The following is a 19,493-nucleotide window of genomic DNA, read 5'->3' on the forward strand; positions in this document are numbered from 1 at the left end:
ATAATCCAGAACATCCCCTAGATATTGAAACGATGTGACTTTCTCTATTTTAATGGCTTCAAAAACATTGCTATTTCGAATTTGTTGTTGTGCATTGATGCAAGCAGGACAAACAAAATTGGACACTTTAGATAAAGTACCAACTATTTTTGAACAACGTTTGTGGCACCACTGGTTATACTGCTGACACTTGATTGAATTGTTACCTACACCAGCTTTACAAACTGAACAGGGCCATCGTCCAGTAGCTGTGGATTGGATGGGTTCACCAGTGTTCATTGCTTTGGTTTTGCTGATGTTGACTTTGAATCCATGATCGGCGAGTCTGGTGTTCCAATGTTCAAACATCTGTGCTGCATTCTGCTCAGAGGTGGCTGTTAAAACGATATCATCAGCATATACTAGATTCCAAATGTCACCAGTGCGTATCGGTTTTTTGATTTCTTCCATCACAGTTATAAATAACAGTGGACTGAGAATCGAGCCTTGGTGAACTCCAACGCCGATGTCAAATGCATCTGTATTTCCAACCGTTGTGCTGACAAGAGTCTTAGTATTCGTATACATTTCCATCACAAGTCGAACAAGATATTCTGGAATGAGTTGTCCTCATTGCTTCACGGGTAACTCGATCAGATGCTTTTTCAAGGTCTTCAAAATGTGTGATAGTTGTTGATGCTTTGCGAGGTACTTCTCTTGCAGTTTCCGAAGAATGTGAATTGCAACAATTGTTGATTTCCCCGCTAGAAAACCAAATTGATAATTTCCGATTGTGATGCACGACGTTAATCTTCTCTCAATGATTTTCTCGACAATTTTCATGGAGTTTTCTAACAGACGTTATACCCCGATATGATGAACAGTTCAATGGATCACCTTTGCCTTTGTATAGAAGAACTGTCATGCTATAGTTCCATTCAGAAAGGCATTGAGCAATTTCTCCAGATTTCACGACAAAGTTGTAGTAACGTTTGGACACCTGCAGTACCAGATGCTTTGATAATGTCATTTGTGAGTCCAGAGGACCCTGCTGCCTTTCCATTCTTCATAGCTTTCAGAGCTTCTGTCAGCTCCTCTACAGTGATGTCTGGAATCGGACCTTCGATGGGTGGAACGTTTTTGAATAATCTTCGGTGCTGTTGCTTGACAGTGATGAAATCAATTTGCGTGGCTGATGGTCCACTTTTGTATGTTATGAGATGTTCCAACCTCTTTCTAAAATATGTGTTCAGTAAACAAAACCCGTGACTTTCAGCAAACTTAAGGATGCGGTTGCCATCTTCATTCCGTTTTCCATAGCCAAAACCGCCATGTACGTTGTCAAAACCATCTGTTTTCTCGCCAACGTGGCCATTGAGATCGCCTCCAATCAGGATTGTTTCAGATTTTGGTATTGTTGAGATGGTGTCAGAGAATGCAGTCCAGAAGTCATTTTTCATCTCTTCTGATTCGCCTGTCTGTGGTGCGTATGCAGAAAAAATAATCATTGTTTGCTTTTCTAGGCGAAGCTTGATCCACATGAGACGTGAATTAATCCTTTTAATATCCAGTACTTCTTGGGCTAGCGGTTGGTTCTCTGACAAAAATTCCAACACCATTTTTGGCCGTCTTTTGACCATTCCTGAATAGTTTATATTTTTCTTTGTCTGAGTTGACATGACAGACACCATTCGATTTCCATCGGGTTTCCTGAAAGCAGCAGATGTCAATCCTTCTACGCTCGAACATTTCTGCGATTTCCATGCTGCGGCCAGTCAGTGATCCAACATTGAGCGTTCCAAGTCTAAGTACCATAGAGGGGCCATTCTGAATTTTTCTGCAACATCCCTCCGCTATTGCATACTTCCCAGGGATTCTTGGCACCCCTTGATCACTTAAGGCCTGCTGGGGACTAGGGGCCGTTGTTTTTCTTTGTGATGGCATAGGAATAATTTGGGGAAAAGTTTTTACATCCGGGCACCCATCCTGACGACAACCACCAGTTATAAGCAGTGGGCCTAGCCTTTCGCTCAAAAGCACGCAAGGCAGCGTGGATGCAGTTTTATGTCACACCCAGGACGAAGAGGTATACCAAAGGAAAAAAAAATGATTAAATCAGCTAAAGCAATAGATTGATTAATAGAATCTATTTTTAAATAAGAGGTATACCAAAGGAAAAAATGATTAAATCAGCCAAAGATTGATTAATAGACCTTAGTTGTAAAGTCGCTGCATACAATAAATGGATGGTCTTGACCGCTGATAGTCTAAGCTGGTTGATGAAACTGGTTAACTTAAAACCTGTTTTGGCGGCCAGTAGATAGGTGAAATAGATAGATGACGAATATGTAGTAAATTTTAAGGACAAATTTTCAAACTCATTGTGTATTGCGTCGGCGATGGAGAAACCCTTGAGTAAATTGATGTAAATAATTTGTCTTTGGAGAAGCTTTTAGAAAAATGGCAGAGGGTGCTAAACTATGTAGCATGATGGTAATGTTGCAAACCTTGACGTTCAAAACTATACAAACCGATTTTATAACTTCAATGATCTTTATATTTCCATCACCAGTATTGTAGCTTCCAACGATCGTCAAGTGTTCGTTATTCCATGGGTTCCAGATTTCCGATGAATGAACACAAGTGCTTCAAACGCAAACTTTGTTGAACGTTTATTTGAATATCAACAGTTATAGAAACAATAAAATCTAGATTAAAAGATTGCAAATATAGCAAAGATAACAATAATCAAATAATAAATAGTATAGCGCAATTTGATCATTTCCGCGGTTATAACATTACCCCCACCTCAGCCTGTTAATCCTTAACATAGGCGTTACTTTTTAATTTTGATAAATAAGAGATAATCTAGACAAAATTGAAAACTTTCATCTTTGTCCATTTTCTTCCAGGATCACAAGTCTATCTTTATCTTGTTGGTGATTTTGTATCGACTTTTCCAATTCTTTGGGAGTTTGTCTGGGTATCTTTTGCATCAATCTTTTCAATTCCTTGGGAGTTTCGTCGGGCACTGCCTTTTTCCGAACCGTAGGTCGTACAACTAGACCAGGTCTTTGTTCTTGATATATGCGGTATTTCATGTCAGGTTATACCGCATTTCCGTTGTTTCGGTTCCTCTAGCTTTCTTTCTATTGATTTTACGAGGTGTAAAATGACCAGACGGGTATCTTTGATGCATATTGTAAAATTCGTTGCCGATCAGTGGTGGAGCGATAAAAAACTCATCCTCACCAGCAATTAAGCCGTTTTTGATATTATCATCCAGGTAGACGAGAACCAAGCCTTTATTTTACGTGCGTGTTGGAATATACCTCAAAACGGAAATTATCGTCTGCCCCAATTCTCAATACTCGCATTAACATTAAAATCATCTTCACTGACGTCGTTAAATCTCCAGATTAATGCTTTCCCTGAAAACGTCTTATCCAAATCATCATCAAAAGTTGAATCATTGGTGGGTGTTGCATTGTAATCGTTGTTGCTATTAATACCAATGCTATTGTTTTATCGATGAAAAAGGGCGAGTTGTTAGCAGAAAAATCCGAGTAGTAGTACCACTGCATATCAAAAATTTCGGTGTCTTTATCACTGCTAACTTCTCGAATATTTTTGAAAACTTCCTTGTCTTCGTTAGCAACTTAATTAATAGGGTGATTCTAGGTTCTTCACGACAACACGTGCATCGCTGTTAACACGTGCGTCGCAGTCAACACGTGCTTCCATGGGAATGATAGACTTGCAATCGCAAATGTAATTGTACGTAGTTGAATAAGCTAGTGATAAGCTGCCAAGAACTTCCGGATTTTGTGTAATTGTTTCTTTGTTATTTTCGATTATCACTTCACTAGGTGATGTTTTTCAAAAATCTGATCGTATTAATCTAATCCATTCCACTCCGTGTTGATCGATCATTCTGTTCATATCGGCTGTATGTTCATCGAATATTCTATTAATTTTGACTGTCCGTTTATCAAATTTTCTATTAATTTTAACGAACTGTTCTTTCATAAGATCCGGAAAATCGAACTCATACAGATCGATTTCATTTTTCATTAGAGAGCCTCTTTCGTGTCGCAGTTTCTTCTTCAGACTAGTTGTATTGAATTCTTTTAGCGCTGGCATTCTTTACTGCAGAGAGTTTCAAGCTATAAAAAATCTTACTTCTGACCTTCTGATGTTGTAACCCTTGACGGTCCTAACCACCAACACCGATGTTGTAACTTCCATAATCTCTATATATCCAACACCAGTGTTGTAGTTTCTAATGCTCGGCAATTTTTCGCTATTCCTTAGGTTCAAGATTTCCGATAGATGAACGCAACTGCTTCGAACGCAAACTTCGTTGAACGTTTATTTGAATACATACCAAAAATAATAGAAACAAATAAACTAATCCAAGTAACTACATAAATCACTTTTACGATTTCGCTTTCTCTGCTGGAAACCTGGTTGTAAACATGACTAATCAGGACATATTTAGATTTTTAGCATAGATACAATATTTCTTTTCTTTACAATCTTCCGTAGTTTACAATCCCCAAATTACAAATTTAGCAAAGATAACAATAATCAAATAATAAATAATATTGCGCAATTTATTCATTTCAGCGATTATAACAGTATTTACGTTCCTGCGATAACGAATATGTCAAAATTTCATCCTTAATGACATCGTGTAACAAAAAGATTTATTAACCGCTACATTTAATATTAGCTTGACGACAATTATCACTAGTTCTCCTGTTCGACGATATTACATTTTTGTAGATCGGTATGAGTGTAAAAACAACAAAAAAGTTATGGAAGTTTTACGATGTTACCATGTGTTCTTGTTAATTTTACGCGCGTTCATTTCCACTCATAAAATAACAACAAAATACTGGCCCAATATTTGTATTTCTGCAAAAAATGGCTCAATATATGTATTTCTGCTTCTTTTACTGGGTTATTAACACAACGGCTAATACTTATTTTCTCAAAATTTTGTACAATGACGGCCGCCGTAAAACTTGGGTTTTCGCAAGTGATTCCTAGAAAATGAAATTGCAAGTAGAATATGGAAAGAACTGAAATAAATTTGCCTAAAATACGTAAATTAACCAACACGGATATTTCACATTGACACCTAAACAAAAACTACGAAAGATCCTGAAAAAACAGTTTTTGATATTTCTTCCACAGCTAGATATTAGCCAGCCAGCTCTATCTTTATTTATTGACAAATTTGCAAAATTTGAAAATTCTGCGAATCGTTTATGTTGATAAATGTAAGAGTGTTAATTGAAAAAGGATTCACATTTTCACTCATTTGTAAAAAACATTAAGTTATGTTATGTTAGGAGTCTCGTGGCCGAGTGGTTAGCGTGTCCGTCTACCACTCCCACGACCCGGGTTCGAATTCTGCAGTTTCTACAGATTCATCCGAGTAGCCGACCCCCGGTCAACCCAGCCGTCCATCCTTTCGAGGTTGGTGAATGGGTAGACGACGTAAGTTGTCGCATGTTGGCTGGCGAGATGGCTCGGTGGTTCAAATGCTCGCTGAGTCAAAACATCTCAATGGCTATCATATACTCAGCGTATATGATGCGGTGCTTGCGCGTGCACATAAATACATGTGTACGGCGTGTGAAAAGGATAAACAGCCTTTGTGGCGAAAGATGGCTGCTTCAAATCAATAGATGAAGAAAAGAAGAACATAATAAAAGATATATAGATAACATAATATATCTGTAACATTGTAAGTGGTTCTGCGTATGTCAGAGCTGCAATAATAAAGACTAATAAAAAAATTGTTTAGAGTGTTTTAATTATTTATAGTTCTTGTCACACTTTGTATTGAACGTTTAATGATACAAATAAGATAAATAAATGATAAAAGTGGTGACCACCACAATTTAGGATGGTTTTCTGAAAATTCGTATTTGTAAATTGTCGATTTGCCAAAAACCCAAATAAAAGAACTAAAGAGTTGGCTCTATAGTGAATGATCTGAAAAAATATGCCTGTCTACATCAAATTTCACGTTTGTCTACCGAAAGGTTGATTTCAAAAGATTGTACATTTGTAAAACATAAATATCCGTTTTTCACTGATGTATTCGCATTTCATATTGTCAGACATGATCGACCTGCCACCATACATGATCGATATGGTCTTTTAATGGCTCAAACCATATTTGGCTAGTAGATTGCAAACGTTGCTGGTTCAACTTTATTCATTTTCAATTAATTCATGAAGTATTTAACAGATATCATGGGGTTGTGAAAATACCGGTTCTAAATTTTCATCTATAGGAAAGCAGTATCCAGTTTAATTAATGTAATGTTAAAAACAAAGGTTCATGAGAAACACCGCTTTGTATTGGTAATAAAATTTAACTTAAGTTTTAAATTAAAAATTTTTCAAATTAATTTAGGTTAGCAATTAAATAAAATATTATGTTTAAGATGAAACATAAAAAAATTACTTCAATGAAATGAAATCATTATTCATAAAATGCGATTTTCTTTTACAGACTTCGCACGTATAACTAGTAGACCTCCTAAATGGAAAGTAAACAAATTATCACAATGAAATTAATTCAACTAAACGCCATCATTCAATAAAAATTATAGACTGCTAGTTACGAAGTTTGTGATAAAGGCTCTAAATATTCGACAAACCCGCAACGATCACCGTATTTAACCCATAAAATGTTTGAAACAAACAATTTTTAGATTTTTTTAAACTTTTGTGACTCTTATTTATTTGTATCAATGCATATAATGAATCCAAAAACTTTAAAATATACTACCTGGAATGAAATTCTGACACCAATAACCTAGTCTATTGGACCCCGCGCTATATTACAAAAGTTTTATATGAGTTTTATATAGTTTTCTGCGTAACTTTTTTCTTCACTTTGCAGTCATTTTGTCTTGAATATTTCAACAACTTTTATAACGTTATGTCGTGATTTTCATTATCGTGATTGGCGTTTATAATTCAAAAAAAAAAAAATCAAATATTGAGTTGCGGAACATAATAACAAAATAGTTTCCAAAAAAAGTTTCAGAGTAATGAAATTCGATAATGCTCACTCGCGCAGAAAACAAATTTCTAGACAAATTTCAACCCAATAGAAAAGTATTTGAGCTGCAAAACTCCAGTTTAAAAAGAGGCATACAAGTTAGAATCATGCATAACTGTAAATGAACAGTTGATAGAAATCAACTCCCTAAAATCAATTCAATCAAACCCTAAAATAGAAAATTTAGACAATAACAACCCTCTAATCAATCTTCGTTTTGCGTCCAGAGACCCGGTTTCCCGAGGTAGGACGTTGTTCTCTCTGCCATCAAATTTTGCGCCAAATTAGACGATCAGTTGTATCCATTTCATTTAAATTTAGAGCTTTCATGTCTTGCTCGATTGTTTGCGACCAGGACTTCTTCGGACGGCCTTTGGGACGTGTGCCAGGTACTTCAACACCTGCAAGAGAAGTTATGGCACTGTTTCTACTTCGTTTGACATGACCAAACCACCGCAGACGGTGTTGCTGGCATTCGTCCTTTATATCATCTAAACCAGCACGACGCAGGATTTCGGTAGATTTGATGTGGTCCTTCAGACTAATTCGTTGCATCCATCGGAGCATTTTCATGTCGGTTCGTTGAAGTTGTTGTTCCAGTTTGGTTGTCATTGGCCATGTTTCTGCACCATATAACAACACCGGACGTATCACAGATTTATAAAGTCTTGATCGTAATGGTAGTGGGATGTCACGCCGCATCAATATAGAGACAAGGGGATGCCATGAATTAGAACAGCGGTAAATAAAGAAATGTTGTTGCGTGGAACATCATTCGTTTAAATCAGGTACGGTATTCTATTTGAACAAGGAGCAAACAAGGAACAACCTTTTAAGACGGTATTGATTTCCTAAAGAAGAGGTAGAAGTTGGACATGGGCTCATACTCAGTTTTTAACATGTTAGCTTCTAATTCACCAGTATTCGTTGAGTTAGTATGTGCAAAGTGATCCTCAAGTTCTATTTATAAAACAATCAGTTTACCGGATTTTGGTTGTTTAAACAACCGTTTGCCAAAACGTTGAGTTTGCAGGAAAATCTTGTCTGGATTTTTTTTGTCGTTATTTCCTTCCCCATAATCTTTCTGCACGGCGAAACTGGCTTAATTTCCACATGATGTCATCCCCAACATTTTTAAAGAGGTTCTTCTCCATTTGTCCCTACCCATAATTTCCTTTTGTCTTGATTTTTAAACCGTTTTTCGAAAACAAATTCACACAATTTTTGACCAAATATTCCTGAATAAACAAACATGAACGGCATGTTATTAAGGCTTTGGTGATTTTCACCATCTTCCTTTTTATCAAAACAGAGGAAAATGTATTGCATTTTTAGTTTGGACATTTTACCTAATCCGAAGTGAGATTACACTGTGGTTCTCAACTAGATATGCAGTTTCTACCGTCTTACCAAATACTATATCCAAGCAAAAACATTTGCTAAGGCACGGCTGTCTGAAATATCTAAAACTAAATAGTAAGCTAACTATAAAAATCATTTAATAAAAATTTATAAACCAGAGCGCAGACAAAGCACCTCTTATAATTTTTCAAACGCGCATTTAAAAATCTATTGTAGATTTATACAATGTACAGTCCTCATAATCAAATGTTCAATCAATTAAATGGTAGAGCCAAAAATTTCCCTTTAGGTGTATTATTTTCAAACAACTTTTCTTCAAATTCATAACACTATCTAAAGTATAAGTAAAGAAAAAAAAGACTCCAGTCTCTAAAAAAATTCCGATTCTGGCAAAGTCTTCCGACTCCGACAACCTGATTGAAACGTTTAAATTTCAATCATTCAGCATTTAACTATGATAAAGCAAAAAATTATCAGTTTTTGCTGTAGCACCATCGTTTAAAGGCACCCTGTTTAAAAATAATTTTGCACTCGTTTGGTCGGCCCATTGGAAACATTACATCGTCAAACGATGATCAGGTAGTTTTTTTTTGGTTTATAATATTTTACCTAGGATGCGGTTGTTTACTAGTATTTTAATTAAATACTTCCAGAAAATACCAAATTTGCCTGACCTACATCAATTTTTGGCGCTATTTAGTCGTTATACAACACAGTGCATTGACTTCAAACAAAATATAGATATAGGATGACTGTAAGGAGCCTTCAACTTACTCATCGGATACATCTTAACAATATTATATTTATTTATATTACTTTCTTTACGAAAAGTACATAAATGTCAGCATATTTGTTAGTAAGTTAACGAAATTTAACACGTCGTGAGCCATTTACACTACAATTTATAAAAATTATATTGGTAATATTGATATATTTAATATTATTATAATTATATTGAAACACATATACACACAAATTTTAAAAATTATTCATCCTTCTTTCTACACAAGTCTTAGCAAAATGATGTTAGATAAAGTTTTGTTTTAGTTATTAACTGAAACATTAATTTAGCATCCTCTGTAAAATAATAAATGTAATAAAAGATTTTTGTGAATATAATTTATTACTATATTTAACAATTTGTAAAACTTATTAAAAAACTTACAAGTATTTAACAATTGGCGACACATTAAATACTGTTCCAAAATATTTTGACAATAAACGCCTTTTTCCATACATCATTTCCTGGCTTCAAATTAAAAAATATGTAGAAAATGTTCAATAAGACTATTTGCCTGGGTTTAGGGTTTATAAAAGTTTATAGGTTTTGCGTGCTGGATTTTAGGCATAATATTTAAATAAAAATTTGCTGATAACAACAATGGTAGATAACTAAAAACAGATCGTTGCAACGGTTCTCCATTCTTGTTTATTACTTGGGAAAAAAAGTAACACTCATTTACAGAGACAAATTAAAGATGTGGAAACATGAGTTAAAAATTAAACGTAACTGGGATCTTGAAAGTTTCAATTCACTTTCTACAAAACTTTTCTTTATAAAAATTATTAGTTTTGTTTCCCTTACATTTATGTTCAAACAAGATTTTCCTGACTGAAAATATGTTTTTTGAGGAGTGTAACAAAATTTGATCTCAATCCATCTTAATGTCGTAACTTTTAAAAAACAATTTTTGAAAATAAATTTTTCCTAATAATTGGGTTTATAAACTCCATTGGCATTTAATAAAGACCATTGATTAATCTTCTTTTTTAGACAACGCCTTGTCAATTTTGTGGCTGGTGCCAAAGAGCTTTTTAAAAAACTAAAAAAAATTTTTAAAGTAGATTTTAAAAAATTAGATAATCAATTTAATCCAATATTTTGAGTTTCAAAAATTCGAGAATGATTCACTAGCTCTTCTTCTGTTGGCACTGTCACAAACATTTAAACAAGCTGCTTGTTGAAGCAGTTTTAACTATCAGAAATTGGTATACCTACGGTTGATTAATTTGACGATAGTGGAGTTTACAACAATGAAACAAATAAATTGACTTTTAATAAGCTTATCATCGATTTAATAAACAAAGGATAAAACTTTGATAAAAACAACAAAAGTAACATGAAAAAACAGATTGAAAAAACAAGTATATAAAATGAAGATAAAAGTTTTTCCCCGACCGGCTTTGAATTTTAATAAATAAAGGATAAAACTTTGATAAAAACAACAAAGGTAAGATGAAAAACAGACCGAAAAACAAGTATATAAAATGAAGATAAAAGGTTTTGCTCGACCGGCTTCGAATTTTTTTTAATTTCAACAATAAATACCCGAATGTATTTATTTCATCAACAAAATAAATCATTTATAAAAAATAATTCAATTATTTTCAAGCCCAGGAATTTTGTGTGACATTGTTAACAATTTTTGAGTCTTGTCCGAAACTTGTAACAATGTAGAACGCCATATATCTTTATCTAAAAATTTTTGTTGAAATATTGATATATCATTGAAATTTTTACATGTTAACAAGGCAAAACGCCATATCTCTTTAACTTAAAAAAATTTAGTTGAGATATTGATATATCATTGAAACTTTTTGAACATACATATGAAACAATTATTTTAATAAAATGAATAATAATCTTTCCTCAAACCCAAAAGTAATATTATTAATTGTTTTAATATATTTTAAAAATACTTATATATATATATATATTTAAATAATAAATATATATAATAAATAAATATATAAGGTAACTATAGTTTTCTCCAGAACGATGATGCGCCCGAACGATGGAAGATTCGAGGTTTGATTGGTGTGGTAAACGGTGTTGATTATTATTTTGATGGTATCTTTGATGAAAACATTGGTAGACATCTTTAAAAATACCTGAACACATGCTAAAGTCATTGTTGCAAATTTGTTACGTCCTACCTCGGGAAACCGGGTCTCTGGACGCAAAACGAAGATTGATTGATTGAATTGTTGCAAATTTGCATCACGGAGACACCGTCCTACAGTCCTAATAAGAAGCTATACAAGGAGATAGATGGAATTGCTATGAGCTCACCTCTAGGTGTTCCATTCGCCTTTCAAGATATTGGTCATCTCGAAAAATCAATTTTTCAAAATAACATTTATGTGAGATACGTTGATGACATCTTTATATAAGATTCTAATAAAGTTAATGTTCTCAACAAATCCTATGCAAACTTCACCATTGAGCAAAAGAATAATAAACCACTACTTTTTCTTGATGTCCTCGTCAACTGCAATGAACTTAGCTTTGAAATTACAGTCTACGTAAAAATTTTAAATAAAGGCTTCAATGAAAAAGCAAATGCACTAAGCATATAAGACGATATGATATGATTATATAGTAAAATGATATACGGTAATTCCAGTCATTCCCATCTGAAATTAGCCGAAGCCATTCTCATCGACATAAAACAACTCTTGATGAACAATCAGCATAAGATTTCAACAGTACTCCAGACAAGAAGGACAATAATTAAATATACTAATAACACTAATGATACCGATGAAGAATCCGGTCTTCAAAAAATACGCTATCTACCGCAAAGACCGAGGAATAGGTCGAGGAGGTGGTCTCATACTACTCATCCACAACAGCATTCCCTACAGCATCAAGTCGTTACCAGATGTTCCAACAATTGAGTCAGGCCATCACAATCAACGCAAGCGACACAGATATCAACATTATCAACATTTACATCCCCCCAAAATCCACCTGCCAAACAGGTTTCACAGCATCCATATTCCAATTTTTATTAATCCCAAATGTCGTCTTGTTGGGAGATGTCAATGCACACGACCCACTGTGGTATTCAGGTCTAGAGGACACACGAGGAGAAGCCCTAGCCAGTGAAATCAAAAATTTTGGCTGCGGCACATTCAACTTGGACGAACTCCAGGTCTATCGAAAGAAATCACCGACCTATTGAAAAGACGAGATGACATCAGAGCTACAGATCCAACATCTAAGGACATAGCAACCACATCAACAATAATTCAACACAAAATCAACAAATTAAAACAATCGCGTTGGAAGGAGTTCCTGTGCACTTTCAACAGGATAACCAACACCAAGCTCCTCTGGAGCACCATAAAAGCTCTTAGCGGCAAACCAACTCAATACCCCAACATCGCTATTAATTTCAACAACAGGTCACTAACCAACAACCTGCAAATAGCCAACTCATTCAATAAAATTTTTACATCAGCTACGAAACATTCATCAAACAAACTAAATAGAATCACCAACAAAGCCGTTAAGAAACTTCCGCTTAACGACTATCCTACACTAACCCCCAATCAGGTTACAGAAGCTATTAAAACTTCCAAACCGTCCAAGGCAACAGGACCAGACAACCTGACAATATTTCATCTAAAACACCTTGGCCCAAAGGGAATTTCCTTCCTAACAAATATTTTTAACGAATCACTACGAACCTGTAGGATTCCTGAAATTTACAAGAAATCAAAAATCATTCAGATACTAAAACCCGGCAAACCAGTTAACGACGCGAAATCATACCGTCCCATATCTCTTCTATGTCCGGCAGCTAAAGTATTTGAAAAATGCATTCTGCCGATCATCTCGAATCACCTAACCTTAGCGAGCCATCAGCATGGTTTTCGCCCACTTCATTCTACAACAACAGCTCTCACCACGATGGTCACGACATCGCAAACGGCCTAAATCAGAAGAGGCCAGCTCACCGAACAATCTTAACAGCATTGGACCTCACAAAGGCCTTCGATACCGTTAACCATCGCATCCTAATCTCCGACCCCATGTCATCATTGCTTCCACGGTCAATTGTCCTCTGGTTGTCAAACTATCTGCATGGACGCTCTGCATCAACAGAGTTCCGTCGACAATTTTTAAAACAACGCACCATCCGCTCAGGAGTGCCTCAAGGTTCTGTATTTCACCAACTCTGTTTAACTACTACGTCTCCAAAATACCAAGCCCGCCTCCAGACGTCAAAGTTATCTCTTATGCAGACGATTTTTCAATCTACACTACAGGTCCGAATGCAGATGATTTGACACTTCGGCTCAATTGCTACCTTCCGAAGCTTTACGACTTCTTCAATAGCAGAAACTTGGAGATTTTCACCTCTAAGTCCACAGTCACCCTCTTCACCACTCACACTTCACAGTATCAACATCATCCAGCAATAAAAATAAATAACAGTTTATTACCACTCGAACATAATCCAAAAATATTAGGCCTCACGTTAGACACGATGCTGTCCTTCTCACAACACCATAAAGAAACAGCATCCAAGGCCTCAATAAGGAATAATATTTTAAAGGCACTAAGTGGTACAACCTATGGCCAGGACAAGGAAACTTTTTTACAGACCTACAAAACCATCGGTCGTTCAACAATCGAGTATGCCTGTCCTGCCTGGGCATCATTGACATCAGACTCAAGCTTCTCACGTCTTCAACGCTCCCAGAATGCCGCCCTGCGTCTGATTACAGGTTGCCATGTGATCGCTTCAGAACGGCACCTTCATTCAGAATGTCAAATGTTAACGGTAAGGCAGCATTCGGAGCTAATAGCATCACAATTCCTACTCCTATGCCATAACCCTAGCTACCCTTGCCATCATATCATTACGCAACAACACCCGCACCGCAACATAAAGACCACCCTCCTCTCCAAATGGGCTTCAACAACCCATGCGGTTCTACCAACAACCATAAATAGCGATTCTCTGAAGTCCGCTCTAAAAACACTTCAAATAACACCATCAAAGCCGCCACAGAGACGTATCAGTCGCCGTTGCTGTTGCTTGACGGATGGCCTCCACCTACACCAAAAATAGATCCAACAGAGGAATCACTTCCCAGGGCAAACAGACGGACCCTAGCCTAACTCCGTTCTGGCCATAGTATTTTTCTAAACAGCTACAAAAACAGAATCTACAGTGGGCACCTCAACATCTGTCCTTTCTGCAACAATCACACAGATGATGTACCGCATCTGTTTAGCTGTCCACAAAACACCACAAAACTACAAACAATAGACCTCTGGAGAAACCCAACTGCAGTGGCGGTTTGGCTCCGGCCTCGATTGGAACCCTAGGGGTCCCCCAGAATGGGGCAACAACAACATACCGATGAAGACACTGAAGAAAGTAAAATTGACCAAAGTGATATCACGAACAAGTAAAAGAAACCAATAAATATAGCACAATAAAATATAACATCAAAGTAATTAGCACAATAAAACATAACTCTAAAGCGATAAAACCTTACATCGAAGAATAAAACAAAACAGTTAGTCCGAACAAAGAAACCATATCAATTAGTTAAGAAGATTGTAAATTAACAAAGTCACTGAAAACAATAAATGCAAATTAGATTATACAAATTCCCTAAATAAATTGTAAAAATAATCAATCAATCTTCGTTTTGCGTCCAGAGACCCGGTTCCCCGAAGTAGGACGTTGTTTTCTTTTCCATCAACTAATTGCGCCAAATTAGAAGATCAGTTGTATCCATTTCTTTTAAATTTAGAGCTTTCATGTCTTGCTCGATTGTTTGCGACCAGGACTTATTTGGACGACTTTTAGGACGTGTGCCAGGTACTTCAACATCTGCAAGAGAAGTTAAGGCACTGTTTTCACTTCGTTTGACATGACTAAACCATCTCAGACGGTGTTGCCGGCATTCGTCCTTTATATCACCTAAACCAGAACGACGCAGGATTTCGGTTGTATTGATGTGGTCCTTCAGACTAATTCGTTGCAACGGAGCATTATCATGTCGGTTCGATGAAGTTGTTGTTCCAGTTTGGTTGTCCTTGGCCATGTTTCTGCACCATATAACAACACCGGACGTATCACAGATTTATAAAGTCTTGATCGTAGTGGTAGTGGGATGTCACGCCGCATCAATATAGAGGCAAGGAGATGTCATTTTTCCAGGCTGCACGTATGCGTGCTCAAACGGCAGCTTTAACTGTTCCAGTACAATCCAGAACATCCCCTAGATATTGAAACGATGTGACTTTCTTTACCTTAATGACTTCAAAAACATTGCTATTTCGAATTTGTTGTTGTGGATTGATGCAAGCAGGACAAACAAAATTGGACACTTTAGATAAAATACCAATTATTTTTGAACAACGTTTGTGACACCATTGGTTACACTGCTGACACTTGAGTGAATTGTTACCTACACCAGCTTTACAAACTGAACAGGGCCATCGTCCAGTAGCTGTGGATTGGATGGGTTCACCAGTGTTCATTGCTCTGGTTTTGCTGATCATGACTTTGAATCCATGATCGGCGAGTCTGGTGTTCCAATCTTCAAACATCTGTGCTGCATTCTGCTCAGACGTGGCTGTTAAAACGATATCATCAGCACATACTAGATTCCAAATGTCACCAGTGCGTATCGGTTTTGTGATTTCTTCCATCACAGTTATAAATAACAGTGGACTGAGAATTGAGCCTTGGTGAACTCCAACGCCGATGTCAAATGCATCTGTGTTTCCAACCGTTGTGCTGACAAGAGTCTTAGTATTCGTATACATTTCCATCACAAGTCGAACAAGATATTCTGGAATGAGTTGTCGACATAGACTTCACCTGATTGCTTCACGGGGAACTCGATCAAATGCTTTTTCAAGGTCTACAAAAATGTGTGATAGTTGTTGATGCTTTACGATGTATTTCTTTTGCAGTTGCCGAAGGATGTGAATTGCATCAATTGTTGATTTCCCCGCTAGAAAACCAAATTGATAATTTTCGATTGGTAACGTTTGGATACTTGCAGTACCAGATGCTTTGATAATGTCATTTGTGAGTCCATAGGGCCCTGCTGCCTCTCCATCCTTCATTGCTTTCAGAGCTTCTGTAAGCTCCTCTACAGTGATGTCTTCGATGGGTGGAGCGTCAAAGTTAACGTTGATGGGATTTGTTTCGTTTTACAGACGGTTGAGGTATTCTCTCCACTGTAGCTTGATCTCATCTTGTTCAAGGACCATCTCATTTTTGTCATTTTTAATACATGAGGCACCAACTATGTCTTTTTTCGTACGCTTTGCTTGTTTTGCTATACGATACAGAGATTTCATTTGTTCACCTTTGCTTTTAGTGAGTCACTCTCTGCACTGATCTGTCCGAGCCAGTGCAACTTGACGTCTTGCATAGTTGTTCTTCTCACGGAAAATTTTATTGTCATCAACAGACTTTAATTTTTTCCTTTGATTGTATGCAACTCTCTTTTTTTTATTTGCTTTTTAAATAAGACTTCAACAAGACGCAATTTATTAGATTCATACTTATTTAAGTCCATGATTTGGCTGTATATATATATATATATATATATATATATATATATATATATATATATATATATATATATATATTTATATATATATATAGGTAGGACGTTGTTTTCTTTGCCAACAACTTTTTGCGCCAAATTAGACGTTAAAATTAATTTTAAACCAAATTATATATATATATATACTAATGAAGATTTCATATCTGCTTTGAAAACTTTGAAAACTGAATTGGAAACTCAAAATTTGGATAAATTAGACAAGTTAATTGGTCGTGGCTGTACAAAAAAAGAAAAACTCCTAGATTGTGTCTCAATTTTGAAATACTTGAAAAATAACAGTGTTTTAGAAAAATGTTCGTTATTTGCCAGTGTTAATCTGGCTAAAGTTCTTATTCTTGACAATATAGTTAAAGTTAATTTCAAAAATCTGAAAAACGAAATTAAAGAAATGTTGTACGCTCAACAGGTAAAAATTGTTAATGCAATAGACATGCACGGCATTGAAATTTCAACATTGAACAACAAGATAAATTGTTTAGCGTCTAAACGAGATAACTATAATTTTGCCAGTAATTCGAGTTATATTTCGACGGTAATATTTCCGGAAAAAAACAACATCGTAACTATGCCTAATCCAGCCAATTCAGCTACACTCTGGTCAGTTCAATCTCCATTAGAAGACAACCCTTTGCCATTCAGTGTTATTACTCGTAACAAAAAAGACCAAGACTTAACAATTCACCTGAAACCATTCAACCTAATCCTGCAATTACTAGCAACAAATTGGAATCATCAAAATTACCACTAAAATAGTTGGCGCTAAAAAAAACGACAATAGTAAACTCAGTGCTGATAAAAAATTGATCAAAAAATCTGTATTTGCCATGAACAACATCAAAAAATGCAGCAGAATTAATTTGATTGACTATGGGTATTCAGGTAATTTCGTGCTATCCAGTGCTGAAACGCACTCTGGCTCCGTCGGGTACTCTGCCTCGTAATGAAGACGAAGACTCAACAATGTTCAGAGTATGCATCAACGCCAGTGATACTTCTAAAATTCAAGATCCTGACAATTTGCCAGAAAACGTAATCATCCGTGAATGGCGGTTCCTCAAAAGTAAATTTGGCCATACTACATCAATTAACAATGGCTAAAATATCTAACAATCATACATCAGAAGAGGACCCTCTGATTCTATCGTCAACTTCGAATGTTTTGTTAAATAATTATTCTACTACTTCATACAATAATGATAATATTCTTTTTTCTAACATTGATCCTGATATTAATTTACTTAATTCTTTTTCTTATAATTCTCCTTACTACACTATCAACGATTTTAATTATACTTTCAATACAATCAAAATTCTTCCATTTAACTCTTCACTATCCATTTTGCACATTAACAGTAGGAGTTTATTACATAAAGTTGATGATTTACTAGTTTTGATTAATTCTCTAGATAATTTTTTTAACATAATAGTTATTTCTGAATCTTGGTTGAACGAGTTATCAGCTAAACTTATTAAATTAACTAATTACAATTTTATTTTCAAAAACAGACCGAACAAGCAAGGTGGTGGTGTTGGGATTTTTCTCAAGGATGGTATCAATTATTCAGTCTTGGATGAAGTTACGCTCTCCAATTGTGTAGTAGACTACTTGGGTATCGAAATCAAATTAAACAACGCAGTAATATATTTATATGCTTTCTATAGAACCCCTGATTCGGATATTGATTTGCTTATTCAAGTGCTCAATCTCATTTTTGTGAAACTTAAATCTAAATCTAATACATATCTTGTTGGTGATTTTAACATAAATCTCCTGAAACCTTCTCTTAACCACTCAGTTGCATCTTTTCCTGATTTTTTAGCTTCTTTAAATTTTCATCTTCTTATATCTAAGTCTACTCGTGTTTCTCAGTCATCTTCTTCTTTAATAGACAACATTTTTACTAACAATTTATCAGTCCATTCTTCTGGTATTTTGTTACATGACTTTTCAGACCACATTCCTATTTTTACCACATCTCTTCTCTTGAAATGTATTATACTACTACTCCTCTAAAAGTTTCTAGAAATCTTTCCTACAGATCACTTGAGCAGATAAACTTTTGTTTATCTAATCAAGATTGGTCTTCAGTCACTACACTAACCGATATCAATGAATGTTGCACAAATTTCTACTTTTTTTTCTTCAGGATTCTAGACGCTGTCTCACCACAACTACCTTCCAAGTACAAACGCCATAAAGGTTGGATCAATAAAAATATCATCAAATTATCCAAAACTAAATATAAATTATATATAAAAAGCATCAAATTTCCTACCGATACTAACATCTCTGCCTACAAAAAGTTCCGTAACTTCTTCACTTCAATAAAAAGAAAGACTGAGTGCAAATTCTGTCATCAATTTTGCTGTTTCTAAAAACGATCCCAAATACTAATGGAAACTGATAAAGCAAGCCCTGAACTCCAATTCATCTTTTCTTCCTATATCTAAACTCACCATAAACAATATCCCCATTGACGACAAATATGTGAACACTTGAACGAACACTTTACTACTATCTGCAACAAACTTCTTTCTACTCTTCCTGCTGTTTCAACTAATCCGATTTCATTCATAAGCCGCTCTCTATCTGATTCTATTGATTTTCACTCCATCTCAACTTCTGAATTGATAACTTTAACTGCCAAGACTTCAACTGCTGACG

The 19,493-nt window shown here is 35.5% G+C and overlaps 3 protein-coding genes across 3 annotated transcripts; 1 reads left to right on the forward strand and 2 right to left on the reverse strand.

Annotated features, from left to right (window-relative positions):
- Positions 1-1,539: 1,539 nt before the first annotated feature.
- HELRODRAFT_162970 (hypothetical protein) lies at positions 1,540-3,080 on the reverse strand (the record flags this gene model as incomplete). Its single annotated transcript, XM_009025014.1, has 4 exons — positions 1,540-1,909; positions 2,193-2,389; positions 2,487-2,625; positions 2,935-3,080. 4 exons carry the CDS (start codon positions 3,078-3,080, stop codon positions 1,540-1,542), a joined length of 852 nt encoding a protein of 283 aa, XP_009023262.1.
- A 562-nt stretch (positions 3,081-3,642) lies between these two features.
- HELRODRAFT_162971 (hypothetical protein) lies at positions 3,643-4,122 on the reverse strand (the record flags this gene model as incomplete). The annotated part of the gene is made up of 2 exons (XM_009025015.1): positions 3,643-3,844; positions 3,998-4,122. 2 exons carry the CDS (start codon positions 4,120-4,122, stop codon positions 3,643-3,645), a joined length of 327 nt encoding a protein of 108 aa, XP_009023263.1.
- Positions 4,123-11,966: 7,844 nt separating this feature from the next.
- HELRODRAFT_162972 (hypothetical protein) lies at positions 11,967-18,426 on the forward strand (the record flags this gene model as incomplete). The annotated part of the gene is made up of 5 exons (XM_009025016.1): positions 11,967-12,196; positions 17,108-17,234; positions 17,407-17,425; positions 17,727-17,888; positions 18,335-18,426. 5 exons carry the CDS (start codon positions 11,967-11,969, stop codon positions 18,424-18,426), a joined length of 630 nt encoding a protein of 209 aa, XP_009023264.1.
- Between the last annotated feature and the right edge of the window lie 1,067 nt (positions 18,427-19,493).

The sequence above is a fragment of the Helobdella robusta genome, assembly GCF_000326865.2.
Source record: "Helobdella robusta unplaced genomic scaffold HELROscaffold_4, whole genome shotgun sequence".
Classification (NCBI taxonomy): Eukaryota; Metazoa; Annelida; class Clitellata; order Rhynchobdellida; family Glossiphoniidae; genus Helobdella; species Helobdella robusta.